The sequence below is a fragment of the Thunnus albacares genome, chromosome 21 (genome assembly GCF_914725855.1).
Source record: "Thunnus albacares chromosome 21, fThuAlb1.1, whole genome shotgun sequence".
Classification (NCBI taxonomy): Eukaryota; Metazoa; Chordata; class Actinopteri; order Scombriformes; family Scombridae; genus Thunnus; species Thunnus albacares.
This window is the reverse complement of record NC_058126.1, coordinates 14,291,524-14,305,995: the sequence shown is the minus strand read 5'-3', so window position 1 is coordinate 14,305,995 and position 14,472 is coordinate 14,291,524. Positions and strand designations below refer to the sequence as shown.

Sequence of the window (14,472 nt, the reverse complement as noted above, 5' to 3'; positions counted from 1 at the left end):
AATATCAACACTTTGACTATGTATTTAAAGTTATTGAAGCAGAGAAGGAAAGAAGCTGTGTTTGTGGCCTTTACAGGGAGATGAAGAAAATTGCGTGTTGTTTCTGATTTCCTTTCAGCGTTCAGGCACGGAGAGGTCACCGGGCTCTTTCATGGCTGCGAACAGGAACTTAAGATCCAATAGTTTGAGTAAATTTCCATCACAAATGACTTTCCTTAATCCCAAAATTATCTGTGCTTCCATAATGGTCCCAAAACAATTGGAATATTATACATCCTAATTACCTTAATCCTATTTACTGAATGATTTTGATAAGCAGCCATAATTTCCCACTGCCAAACTATAACTCAGTAGTTAATTAAAACAATAAGTGAAAATGCAAATGTTTCACTCCAAGTATTGTCTCAACCTGTCTTTTCCCCTCTCTGGCTTGCTTTGTGCACCAGCTGCTTGCCAGCCATACCTTGGCAAATAGACCAACTAGGACTCAGGCCAGAGGTGTGTTTGTGTGTGTGTCTGTTTGTGTGTGTGTGTGTGTGTGTGTGTGTCCAGCCAGAGACAAAGGAAGGAAGGAAGGAAGGAATGAGAGAGAGCGAGACAGAGAGAGAAAATTGAGAGAGATTCACAGATCTAAGGGCCGGACCACCCAAGAGTCTCTGTTTACAAGTCAAAATGAGGAATGTGTGTGTGTGTGTGTGTGTGTGTGTGTGTGTGTGTGTGTGTGTGTGTGTGTGTGTGTGTGTTAGCCCTGGCATGCTTTTCTTTGCTAGAAACATGTGTGGGATTATGGGTATTACTGGCACAGGAAAGTTAGATGGCAGACTTTTTGGGGTCACCCCAGACCTGGACTTGGCGGTGTCATCTGTGTGCGCGTTAGAGACAACTGTCATGATTAAGCGATGGCCATCTTTAATGTTGAGCCAGGGGGAGGTGTCATCAGTGTGAGATGGCACTGTAGGTGAGACCAGCTGGAGACACACTCACACAAGCGCACATACACATGCATGCATTCACACTCATACACACACACACCTTCAAAGGTCACACTTCATCATTTCCCTTGCCAGCGATAGCTGCTCCTCCTCATGAAAGGAGCGGAGCCCTGATCCCCATGCTCATTAATAACTGTATTAATTATGCTGCCTGGGAATAACATGCATTTCATTTTCTTTCCCTCCCTCTGTCTCTATCATTTACGCCCCATCCTCCCCTTTTTCTCCCTTTCCCATCCCCCTTCATCTCTTCTGTCTTTGCCCTGTCCTCTTTGTTACATGCTCTACCTCATCTTTTCTTTCCTCCATGCATTCTCTCTGTCCTCTCCTCTGTTTGCTTTCTTCTCCCTCTCTTTATCTCTCTCATTTAGACTTTCAGTCGTGCCTGATCTGCGTGGCTCGCAGGGTGCCCATGAAGGAAAGACCCATGCTTCCGACACATGAGAGCTTCACCACACGCCAGGACCTACAAGGTACGCTAATCAGTCACACAGGCCAGAGTTTAAAACTAATATCACATAGACAATTTACAGAAAATTAGATTTTTCTTTCTCCCACAGACTAAACAAAATTTTCTCAGACAAATACTGTCCATTAAAGGGTAATTTAGACCACTTTAGATTATGACTCCCCTACTACCGGTTTGGCAGAGCAGTTTCGCATGTACAACTGTTTGAATAAAGCTCATCCCTGCTTTGCTGAAAAGTAATATAGTGCCCCAACTCATGTCACCAGCCCATAAATCACCTCATGCTACATGTTAGGTATTTAAAGATTATTATATCCTTGATAAAGGCCCTTTAGGATTGAACACATTAGTGGAACCTGCTTCCCACCTCCGTCTGCGCTCTGGGAGGTAAAGTACCCGTCTGAACACTGACGCAGACATGCAGACAGTTGTCTGTCTTTCGCCTGGTCTTTGATGTGCTTGTACCATTTGTGTGTGGCATGCACGCACAGACATAAACACACAAATGCACACATAGTTACCCGCTGACATATAGTAATTTACTGTAGTTCCCCACCCACCCTGCTGTAGAGTCATATGCTTGTATATTAGGTCGGCACAATTCAGGATAAAATAAATATAATAATTTTCACATTCAGGATTTAAGTTATAATTTTCTCTTCATCATTTTTAGAAAAACTTTTTTAAAGAAAAGATATTGTCTCTGTAATCTGCTTGTGTCCATGAGAGCTTGTTGGATACAGGTACAGAAGGCTCCCGCTACGAATATCTGTATGACAAGTTGTTACTCAGTCCCTACAGCTGTCATTCACACAGCAGTCGGCTTGTCAGTCCTTTAAATGCATCACTGCCTCCATTTAGATTGCAACCCAGTGAGGGACAACTGTTAAACTGCTATGAGTGAGTGTGTTTACAGACGTAGCATGTTTGTATTTGTTGAGCTCTAAAGATAGTTGAGCCTGAGCTGCCCTGGTGACTTATGAAATGAATCCTTCTACCTGTTGTGTTGAGTTTCTAAAATCCTAACAGCAGAAATGTCTAGCCAAAGCTTTTGACAAGTTGGAATCAAATGAGTGATGAGTATATCATTGCTTTTTTTCAACCAATATCTAGCCACAGAGTTGTTGTGCAACAAAGTGGCCAAGTGGAGAGCATCTTCTAGTCAGCAAGCATCTGCTCTAGAATTTATCTTGAAGAGATACATTAAATCTCCATCAACTCATTTGGTGTGGATTTTGTACATTTGTATAGAAATCCCTACCTCCGTGTCTGACTAAGGCTTCCTTAATCCGTTCCCCTGTGATTGCTTTGTTAAGGTAAGATAACGTCCCTGGATACCAGTCTGCTGCGGGCGTCCATGAAGCCAGGTTGGGAGGATCTGGTGAGGCGCTGCATCCAGAGGTTTCACCTACAAAACGACGGAGAGATGTCTTTTGCCAAGAGACACCAGCAGGAAGGTAATGTCACTAAACTGCAATGACTATTGTATGTAGTTATTGGTTTTTAGTCTATCTGATATTGTCAGATGACTGCATGAGTATAAAATGATGATTTGACCATGTTTCAATTGGTGTGCAATAGCCTTGAAAGGGGTTCCTGCTGCTTTAAGACCCTCAATCCAATAGCAGTTTTAATGCAGTTACAAAAAGAAACTGAAAACAGTGAGATTTTAATTACATGTATACAAATCAATCATCAAAGCAAAAAACGTTCTGTGTATGCCCCTACCTGTACTGATGTAAGTTCATATGTGTCCTTAGTGCTCCGCCATGGCCAAGCGTTCAGCCCCATCTACCGTTTCTCCCTTTCTGATGGAACCATCGTGTCAGCCCACACCAAGAGCAAACTGGTGCGCTCACCTGCCACCAATGAACCCCAGCTCTACATGTCCCTGCACATTCTACAGAGGTATGTCTCACTACCTACACCTATGTCAAAAAGACAGACACAAATCTGCAGCATGAACTTCCTTACATGTTTTAGCCTGCTGGTGCCCTGCAGCACGACCTGATGGCTTAATGCATTCTGTCTGGATGGGATAATATGGAAAGTCATGCTTGCCAGTGGCCTGGGTCTCAGAAGATGTTCACCATGAAAGTTAGTCCACCCAAATAAGACAAAATAACAGGTTTTCCCAACTTCCTCTTTTGGTATCTAGCTGTGCCAATAGTTTGGGCTATATTTGCCCAATCATTACTTAGTCTTCTGCCAATATATTAGAGGTTAACAGGATTTAAATTGTAGTGCTTGCTGAAAATTTATTTTTGAAAAAAAGTGATTTTATGTTGGTTGTATATTGCATAAAAATTGATGTAATAAAACATATTTGAAAGGGGAAAAAAAGAAAAAAATTGGCAATAAAATCACCTTTTTTATAAATAGTGTTACATTTATTCATAAAAAGATGTTGCAGTGGCTGAACACTTTATTTTTCAATTCTGAAAAAAATGCTTAGTAATGAAAAGTGTTGAAATCTGTTCTTTTGTTTCACCTCTAGGGAGCAGACAGTATGTGGAATGGGCCAGGACATGGGTCCTGGCAATCAGGCCACAGGGATGGCTCCCAAACCAATGAACTCATCCACTCCCTCCATGACTCCTCCAACCCCAGGCAGTTTGCCAGGATCAGGACCTCAGGGCCAAGACACTACCATCAGCAGCAACAGCACGCCTTTCTCCCCTCCAGGCCCTGCTGGCCCCAGAGAACCAGCAGCAATGGGGGGCCACATGCAGAGCTACCGTTATGGCTGTCCCCCACCACACAACCACACTGGGGGCATGCAACCACCCCAGCAGGGCCCAAACTGGAGAATGAACAGCCCATCTCGTGCCAGCCCCAGCCCGGCCGGTGGACCCCATCCACCTCAACAGAACTCTATGCTGTCCCCCAGGCACCGTGGGAGTCCTGGGGGAGCAGGCAGCCCTCGTGTAGCAGGAGGCTTGCACTCGCCCTCCCCGGTGGGGATATGTGCTGGAGGGCCTGGTGGTGCAGGTAGTAGTACCACGACTAGCACCCATGGTAACAGCTACACTAGCAGTTCTCTGTCAGCTCTGCAGGCTCTTAGCGAGTGCCACGGTGTAGGACACGGGCATGGGCCCCCTCATGCACACACACTTGGCTCTCCGGACCGGAAGATAGGCTCCCCAGCTGGGGTCACACAAGGGTCAGGGGTAAACACTCATTTAATGTCGAAACTTGGAGGAAGCAGTGGTGCCACTGGTGGTACAGGAGACTCATTTGGCCCTCACACAGAGGTGGGTCAGGGGCACTCACAGGGCCAGACAGAAAGCAGCCTAGCTGAGACCAAGGAGGAGAGGGATGGGGCCCTTGAGGGCCACGACGCTCACAACCGTCTTCATGACAACAAGGGCCACACCAAGCTACTGCAACTGCTCACCACCAAGCCAGAGCCTTTGGAGACACCCCTGTCCCCTGGTGGAGGAGGTGAAGGCAAGGACCAGGCTGGGGCAGGGGTCCGGGGTGGCCACGCAGGAGGGAACACTCATGCCACATCCCTTAAAGAAAAACACAAGATCCTCCACCAACTGCTTCAGAACAGTACGTCCCCTGTAGACCTGGCCAAACTCACTGCAGAAGCCACAGGCAAAGAGCTCGGTCAAGACCCAAACCAGGGTGCTGGTAGTACAGCTTCTGGGACAGAAATGACCCCTAAGCAGGAGCCCTTGAGCCCCAAAAAGAAGGACAATGCCCTGCTCCGCTACCTACTGGATAAGGATGACACTGGACTGAAGGACAAGGTCCCTAAGCTGGAGCCTGGGGAGGTGAAGGTTGAAGGGGGCAAACACCCTCTTGTCAAAGCAGAGAAACAAGACGCAGGATATGACCGGGCTGAACAGGTCAGTTTTTACAAGAAAGCTTGACTCTTAGTTGTGTGTACCTTAAAGACAGCTATTAAACCTTAAAAACAGTTCTGCTCCCTTTTTAGTATAGTGTGAAAACTAGCCTGTTTACTGCATGTTCCATCTTTGAAATGATGAAAGAACTAGAGCTGCCCTAAAACTGATTTTGTAACCTCCTTCTCTGTAGCCCATTGCAAAAACCAAATCGTTGTTGCCCTGTTCTGCTCCACTTGCCTCCTCTTTCAGTCTGAGTGTTAATCTGGGTTAGGTAGCAGATGTTGGCTCCTCCAAGTCCCATGTCCACATACAGTACTACAGCTAAACTCACAAACGGTCAGGCAGTGTAGAGGTCAGACAGCATTTGCACCATATACATTCATATTTACAGTTTTGTCATCTACACTTAAGACGTCATGCATGTTTTTTTCATTCACACATATAAACACATCTGGTCCTTTCACTGCCTGTGTGTTGGCAGCACAAGCTGAGGGAAGCTGTCCACCAGCTTCAAACAACTGTGACATTTGGAAGGAGCCCCTGTGGTTCTCCAGCCATTTGATCCTGGTTGCATTTGGCCAGAATCCTCAGGTTTGGCACTGAGCTCGGGTCATGCCTGGCGCTGAAAGAGAGAAGGGGAGAAAAAGAGTAAGAGGGAGTGAGCAGAGGAGAGTGTTGCTGGTGAAACTTATTGGAGTTTTCAGAAAGGCAGTGTTTTTATAAACCCAACTTGCTGATTCTCTAATGCAGGAAAGAAAAGCGGTGTTTCATAAGAGGCATAACCTTTCATACAGGAAACCTGTGTATGACACGCTCTACTAAACACATGTTGAAGACTCAGGTCTGTGACTTTAGTTCTATCACACACATCACTGCTAAACCACAGAATTACATAGAATTACACAAGATTACATGAATGCTCTTGCACGCTTTGTTGTCTCCATTTCCTTAATTACCTCCCTTAACTCAGACCAGTCAGAGAGTCTAGGTCACATACATGCTGTTTAAATGTCAATAACATAAACAAAAGTCACGTTTTTGTAGAAATGCATGTTTTATATGGAGGAGGGTCTTAAAAGCAGGTCAGATAAGGTGCAGATTGACCCGTTCGAAAATGCCCGCCAACATGGGTGTAACCAGTGTCATAGAGGGTATGTGTAAGAACCATCCTTGTCACTTTCTTATAGTCTCCTTCCTTCTTTGTGGCACATTTGTTGTCTGCACTGTGTTTAGCATGCAGACTGAGTGGCAGCGGTACAGAATGTCTGTATATGTACAGTATGTGCTCGGCCACTTGAGTACATGTGAAGAAGAGGAAAAGGTGATTGGATGGATAATAAGAGCTGTTGTTGAACTGAACAAAGGAGGAGAGATGAGAGAGGTGTAGATACCCCCAGGAGAGCCCAGCCTCGGCAGGCTGAGTGAAAATGATGAGCCATATGCTCCTGCATGTCCTCCCTGCTACCATGGAGATAGAGGGGAGAGGGAGTGGTGTGTTTGTAGAACAAGCAACATAAAAGAAACAATAGAGTGAAATAGAAATTGAGAGAAACAGAGATGTCTAGTAAAGGTTTTTTTTCTGTAATTGGCCAGTGAACTAACCCTAATGATATTGAAAATAATTTCTGTCCTTCTGTCAATAATAACAATGCCATTATTTTGGGTTTTTACATCTACATAGAGATTAAAGGACTTGTGGCTTCAAGCAGTGATTGCGATGGTTGATTCCAGTTTAACAGATTTCACAAAGTGTGGTTTCCTTTGTCAGATAAGGACTAATTTATGACTTCATTAGAGCCATTACACGTGTGAGTGGGTTTCTGTTCCTTACTGGTGAATGGCTGCTTGGCCATGTGTGAAAGCTGACTGTACTAGTTAAAAAGTCCACTCATCCCTTCTTTTCAGCTAACCTCACCCACTGTTCTCTCGCCATCGCCCTCTGCCTCTGCCGCTCTCCTCCTCATGATTGTTTGAGGGCTGAATTATTGATGGCTTGAGCAGAGCTAAATGAGAAATCAGAGCAGAGCTCAGTAGTAGTTGCTTAGCTGATGGCTGAAGGAACTATAGGTATGGTGCAGCAGACTAGTCCCATGGGCCTATGGGAGGCAGGATTATCTGTGTGTTTTATAGGTGTGTGTTTGTGTGCACTGTGTCATGTAAACACACTGTCTGCTGAGGCTTAATAAAAACCTGCTTGCACCGCAGCAGCATTCATATTTTGCTGCATGTAATTAGGTCACTGCGTGTTTCCGTTTTTCTGTATTCTTCATTGTATTACGACCCTGAAACATATGTTCTCCAAGTGAGCAAATAATTATCAGGAATGTTGTAGAAAAGAACATGACACACACTGTGGTAGCGTCAGCTGTTCATTGCTTTGGCATGTGAAATGACTGCAGCTCATCTCAGTATTGAGTATTTCTTTTAAAAAAACTATGACAGATGTAGGTCACAATAGCCATAGCCCCTCTATGACCCTAAATATGAGCAAGTAGGTTAAGAAAACAAAATAATGGTTGTATTAATACACCTGATACAGGCTGATATGATGTTTTAATGATCCTCTAGTGGTTTCTGCTGGCCTCAGTCATCTTCATGGATGCTCACTCACAGGCAAATATACCTACTTTATCAGACGTTACATGGGTCTTTGTATATGTGTAAGGTTTTCAGAAACGGATGAGCCTTTTTGCCTTTGGTGTCCTGAAAGACATTGGAGGGGGAGTGTTTCCACAGTTCAGCAGAAATGTATTGAATGTATTGAGTAGATGCCTTTATCAGAGCAGAATGAGCAACATAAGTTGATTTTCTATGATTAACTCCCATGTTTTATGGTAGTTTTTTGTAGTCCAAAGCTCTTAAATATCAGTCAGAGAACAAAGAAATGTTAACACGTAATATAAAATTATGTAATATGATTCATCTCATCATAAAAACCATGAACAAAAACAGAAAGTGCTGACTAGTAACACTCCCAACATAGAACCTTCAAATATTGAAGTACATCAGTATTGCAAATAATATTGCAGTCATCCTTGTGACTTCGAAATTTTCCATTTCAGCTGTTTCAAAGAGAGAGTAGATTTTTGCAGTGTTTTTTGTGAAATTGTTTTATTTTTAGCCAACAACAGGCCAAAATGATTGTGGCCTGAAAGGACTTTTCTTTTTTGCCTTACTTGACAGTGGCACTTCTGCTTTATCCACCCTGTTTCTCAGTTCCCTTTCCTGCCAAATGGCACGGGTAGGTCAGAAAGACATGTTGGTCTTACTGCCCTAAATTCCACATCGACATCAGAGCGTATACGTGAAATGGATATATTTGAAATGAATGTGGGATTTGAAAGTGTATCAGCCAACAGCGCCATTCTTTTACAGATGTGATTGGTTTAAGTTGAGTCTCAGATGGATTCAAGTCAAATTGTCAGAAATTATACACATTTGGCAGGGCCTCGTTGCCATCCTGCTGTGAGAAATCAGCCTCTGCTGTTCCTAAGCATGCAACTGTCTCTGGAGCAAGTCCCCTTTGTATGAAACATGAGATGATGCGTTGTTAATTGTGTCACTATAAACAATTGAATTTCTTCAGTTGAAAGTACATGAAATCTGACTGCTCCTATTGCTTGAGTTTTATGAGTTATGTTTTGTTTTATCATTATATGTGTCCTTAGCTGCTCTTCCACTGTGAGTACAGTTCTGACATGAGGATATTAAATTATGATCTGCAAACAAGACATGGCTTTAGACATAATACTTTATAATGGTCATTTGGCCTTACAATCCCTTGCAGTTTTACCCAAATGCAGTACACTTCCCTGAGATGCAGCGACGTGGATTGCATTACATGCACTGACATGCATTGAAAGAGGAGAGTAACAGGGATTGATAGAAATAGGACCCATTAAGGGTAAAAGCAACTAGAGAAGTCCAGAGAATAGAAAGTGGGAGGAGAGAGAAATGGAGAGGAGGAGGAAGTGGGCAAACTGAGAGCGTACAGCAGCATTACATCATTCCTGACCTCATTAGGGCTTTTCTCTCTCTCTCTCCCACCGCCACCGCCACCCCCCCACCCCACCCCCCCACTCCTCACTGCTACTCTCTCTAGCTCTCCCATATATCCTGTATGCTTGTCTGCTGCTTAGAGTGATCTGCAGTGGCTAGTGTTTTTTAAACAGGATCTTCAAAGGTTGAGGAGCAAAAGGTTTACACAAATTGCCAGGTACCTTAGATAACCTCTCTCTGAGGCATTGTTGGCATCCTTTTTATCTTTAGAAGCATTAACATACCTAACAGATACATGTCATCATCTCCAACATTGAAGTAAAACATTGATACAGAGCTGGTGTGCTGTTTTCCTGCTGTACAGTAAGTCACGACCAGTTGTCAGTGATTCCAGGTGTGCTGCACTCTGGTGGCCAATTACAGCCATTGCAACTTATTTACTTTCAGTCCCTTAGGGCTCTCATTGGCACTATGATGTTGATGTTAACCTTCATTGTTTTGTCATTTAGTCAGTGCAGTAACACTCTAATAAATGCTGATTTTTGTTATATTAAAGTTATAATATTTTGGCAGGGTGGTGTTCATGGACTCTGATACTTTATTAAGTATTTCGTGTTTAGTTGTGTTTTTAGTGGGTTTGGTGTTGTGTTTGACTCCATTATTTAATAAGATGTGTCTTTTTTTGTCCACTACTGTATGTCAGAGAGGAGAAATACACAGGAGACAGGGCCAGTGTCTTAAACCAAAACAAAAAAAAAACAGTTAAAGAGATTCATCTTTCATAGTTCTTTCAAATCTTAAGTTCCGCAAGTGAAACCAGATCCCAGCATGGCCTTGTCTTTGTTTAAGATAGTTGTGTGAAAAGCCAAACAAAAACTGTCCAGATAGTCCAAAGCCCAGCTGTATATGATTGTAGCCTTGGGCTGTATTGGGCAGACTCGCTACAGCTGTTTACAGTAGGGGGGCAGAGAGCAGTTCAAACTCTGGCACTGACCACACTCCTGCCACCTCCTGCTGCTCTTTCATGTTATTCAGCAGAAGACAGTGTCATTTAGCCATACATTTACTTTTTAGGTAGCCATATACTTTTAAGCATATACTTAATAATGCCATATTAATATGACATCTGAAAACATCAATGTGTGTGAAAGCAAGGAGTAGTATGTGAGTCTGATAAGCCAAGTCAAAGTGAAGTGTGGCCTAGATTTGATGTAAAGTGGTCCATTTTATCCCGGGGTTACTGCTGTATTATAAACAAGGCCAAGCCTGCTGTTCTCATCTCCCAGATAAAGACTCCTCATGCAAGTGTTGTTGTGTTTACACACCAGGTTTGTTCACAGTAAATGTGCATACATGGTACATGTGTGTTTGTGTTTGTGTGTCTGCAGGTGAAGCAGCAATTGGTTTTCTAAATGGAAGTCTTAAGTGGTTCATCTGTTTCTTGTTCTCACACTTTTCCCTCTTTGTCCCTGTGCTCTCCAGTCGTCAGAGCTGGATGACATCCTGAATGACCTGCAGAATGCCCAGTCGCAGCTCTTCTGCGAGCCGCGGCCCGTTTCGTTGCCCAGTCCCATGGACAAACAGAATATCATCAATGACATCCTGCAGATGTCCGAGACCAATCCTTCCCTGGCAGCACAGCAGCAACACAGGAGTATCGGGCCTGGCATGGGCCCAACTAGTGAGTACCACAGTTAATTGAAAAAAGAAGTGCACAGCAGGGTTTCCAACTTACACTTTCACGAGTGAAAGATGTCTGTTAAGAGCAAAACAATAGACTACACAATTTTAAAACTACCTCTTGTTTAAGATAATCGAGATTCGTCTTTACAGTGATCTCAAAACACTCTTCAATCATGAGGTCATTTGGTTTGATGGTAATCACAACTGACATGCACATTACGCCAAAATAAATGTGTGCGAATTTTCACTTTTACACACAATTTCACTCTAAATTTGTACCTATGGAACTATAATTCTTTTATTTTACTGACTTTTAAAGTGTTGGGCATTTGGCTAAAATCTATTTATCTATCTCCAGACTTCGGCAGTGTCCGACCAGGCCAGCCAGGCAGGGGTCTGCCTGTGAGGAGCGTGTCTCTAGACATGAATGTGTCACCCCAGCAGCCCTCATTACAATACCCCATGAGGGCCACAAGCCCATACACACTTATGCAGCAGCAACAGCAGCAAGGCATGGTGGGAAGTCACAGTATGATGGCTAACCAGGCCAGCATGGTCAGCACAGGTGGGTGTGACAGCCATGCTTTTGTGGTGCCAGTTTCACAGGGTTATTGTCTGAATGTGTGTGCTGCTCCCTTTGTTGCTTGGTGTGCCCAGATAAAGACATGAACCATGGTTCAGGTGCCTGGTCAAACAATGAAGTATGCTCTGATCTAGTTGTGTAGTTTAATTAAAAATGACCAGCCCACAGACATACAGTGTCCTGGACACAGTTAGATTTTTACATAATGAATGGACTTCCTACACAAATTGTCCTTAGGCATCTGTTGGAAAACCTACAGTAACTTTATGAATATAAAAATGATGAACATGATTGTACACACAAACATTCATGACAAACTTAAAGGAAACAGCTGAGAAAGAGGGAACTTTTTTCCCAGCAATTTTTGCACTTTGAATAGTGTGGCTATTAGAGTAGGCATCAAACTAAAATCATTAGGTTGTAATTAAGAATTGAATTAATTTAAATTATTATCATGGTTGTTTAATGGTCTTTTTCTATTTTGGGCTCACTATCATACATAATTTCCATCCACAATGGCAAAGCCTGTGGAGGAAGCATATTACATACTTTTGCATGATTGTGTTAACACTTACTGCCAGTTTACAAAATTCTGTTGACGACCCCTGCCCCCCCTATGTGTGTGTGTGTGTGTCTCTCTGTCTGTGGCATGTCATGTCATGGCACAGTGACTCACTTCCTGTGACAGGAAATAGATTGTCACCCACACTTCCCCACACCCCCACACCCCCTCACCCCAACCCCCCACCCCCCCGCCCACACACACACACACAGCATAGATTGGCTTTTCCCCTTCTATTGCACCACTGCATCATGGGGACAGAGGGCATCCACTGAGGTCTGTCCCGGTGTGTTTCTCACTGTCACTTTCTTCTTATTCCTCCAGGACACATGGGTCCGGGTGGTCCACGGCCGAGCATGCAGCAGCAGGAGGGCTGGGTGGGCTCAGCTTCTGCCCCTCCTCTGGGAGCATCTGGCCCCGGGTCGCAAGGTGCCATGCAGGGCAGGATGGGTCCCAACAGTGCTCCAATGAGGCCCAACAGCCAGCCAGGGCCCAGGCAGCTGCTCCAGTCCCCAATGATGGCCACTGGTGAGAGGGTTACTTAGAATATCAAAGTCAGAAATTAGAAGACAAAGTGTGTGTATACACCGTAGATTTCAGATGACCCAACATAATAAAGCCACTCTAACTCTAGCCTGACTCCATATAACAAGTACAGATGAAAACACTTACATTCATGGATTAAGCTGTAGTAAAGAAGTTCCAAATTACCACACAAATAGTCCATCTAAATTAAACATATGGTGAGGCTCAAAGGAAAAGACCTCAACTCACCCATATACAGTAATCTGCTTTTAGAGTTTTAAAGGGTGCCACCTAGTGGCAAGCTGCAGTATAGTATACAACACATTCATAGACATTTTCATGATTTAACGTGGAACCTGTGTCCTGCTTGTTCCTGGCTTCAAGAGAATATGCTTTCCTGTTTTTTTTTTTTCAATATATTACTGAAAATTGCTGAAGTGACCATGCACTGCAGTCTACCTTTTTGTATTAAGTTGTTTTGTCCACCTCTCCCATTTAGCCCAACCTGACATGGAGAGTATGGTTGGCCACCATTTCTCACAGCAGCAGGCTCCACCCAACCAGACAGCCCCCTGGCCGGACAGCATGATGCCTATAGACCAGACAGCTTTTGTAAACCAGAATAGGTAAGCTGCCCTTACTTGCATATGGGTTATAATTAACAGGAGGACCACCCCACACTCAAGACTATCTGGGTTTAAGCTACTATGCCAGTATCCTTTCACAAGACACTTGAGTATCTACTATCTGTGCGGACAGGGCAAGAGGAAGATGATTTTCTTGTAAAAGGACCTTTTGTCTACCTTTCAGTTTCTCAATCTTTTTATATCTGTCCTCTTTTCTCTCTCTATTATCATAGTAATTTCATTGCTCCACATCTCGGCTGATTTTTATACTGGACAAAGTTTCCTCATTGAGAAAATTAATCAACTATTTTCTAGTCCTTCATCTGCATCATCTGCTATTTTTCACATTGGTCTCCTCTCTGCCCAGGCCACTGCACTCAGCATCCCAAGATGACTTGCTGTGTAGTACGGGCCACAGTTCGGGTGAAGGCAGTGCAGTAGATGAAGGGGCCCTGATGTCCCAGCTGTACACCGCACTAAAAGATTTTGACGGCTTGGAGGAGATCGATCGTGCCCTCGGCATCCCTGCTCTGATAGAACAGGTGAGCTCCATCCTTTCTATGTCATCACATCCATTGGTGTTGATTTTAAGTGACTTTCTTTATTATCTTTTGTGGTTTTACATTGTTTTTCGATTTGTTTCAGACCCAGACACTGGAGCAGGACCAGTTCCCCCAGGACCCCTCCATGATGTTGGAGCAGAAGCCCCCCATATACACCCAGCAATTTGGTCCCCCCCCATCCCACATGGCCCAAAGGGGCTACCCTGGTGCGCCCATGCAAGAGCCAGGCTTCCATCCCATGTCTGGCCAGATGGGCCCAAGGCAGGGTTACCCCATGATGAGGATGCAGGCCCGACCCGGACTCAGGCCCGCCAGCGTCCCCAACCAGCCCAACACACTACGGCTGCAGCTCCAGCACCGGCTACAGTCACAGCAGGTACACACACATCTACACTGACATGACACTGCTGGAGGTGATTCTGTCCATTGATTGTTCACTCTTTCTGACGCAACCACACTGTTTGATCAGTAGCTGTGTGATTGTACGTGCAGATGGAAGTTGTGTAATTATCCTTGAGGTTGACATTTTGGCAGGTCTTCTATGCACAGGAGAAAAAGCTGGGACATTTAGGTCTACCTGCCACCTGCTGGTCTCTCAAGGAATTTAGTCGAA

At 44.2% G+C, this 14,472-nt stretch overlaps 1 protein-coding gene across 4 annotated transcripts in view; it reads left to right on the top strand.

Annotated features, from left to right (window-relative positions):
• The window catches only part of ncoa2 (nuclear receptor coactivator 2), a 62,805-nt gene that overhangs the window by 40,651 nt on the left and 7,682 nt on the right, over nucleotides 1–14,472 (top strand). For all 4 annotated transcript variants that reach the window (XM_044339386.1, XM_044339388.1, XM_044339384.1 and 1 more), the window contains exons 7-16: nucleotides 1,364–1,465; nucleotides 2,778–2,918; nucleotides 3,222–3,369; nucleotides 3,959–5,318; nucleotides 10,800–10,998; nucleotides 11,359–11,565; nucleotides 12,470–12,673; nucleotides 13,170–13,296; nucleotides 13,664–13,838; nucleotides 13,942–14,235. In XM_044339386.1, coding sequence (XP_044195321.1) covers nucleotides 1,364–1,465; nucleotides 2,778–2,918; nucleotides 3,222–3,369; nucleotides 3,959–5,318; nucleotides 10,800–10,998; nucleotides 11,359–11,565; nucleotides 12,470–12,673; nucleotides 13,170–13,296; nucleotides 13,664–13,838; nucleotides 13,942–14,235 — 2,957 coding nt within the window. The remainder of the gene's footprint in view (nucleotides 1–1,363; nucleotides 1,466–2,777; nucleotides 2,919–3,221; nucleotides 3,370–3,958; nucleotides 5,319–10,799; nucleotides 10,999–11,358; nucleotides 11,566–12,469; nucleotides 12,674–13,169; nucleotides 13,297–13,663; nucleotides 13,839–13,941; nucleotides 14,236–14,472) is intronic.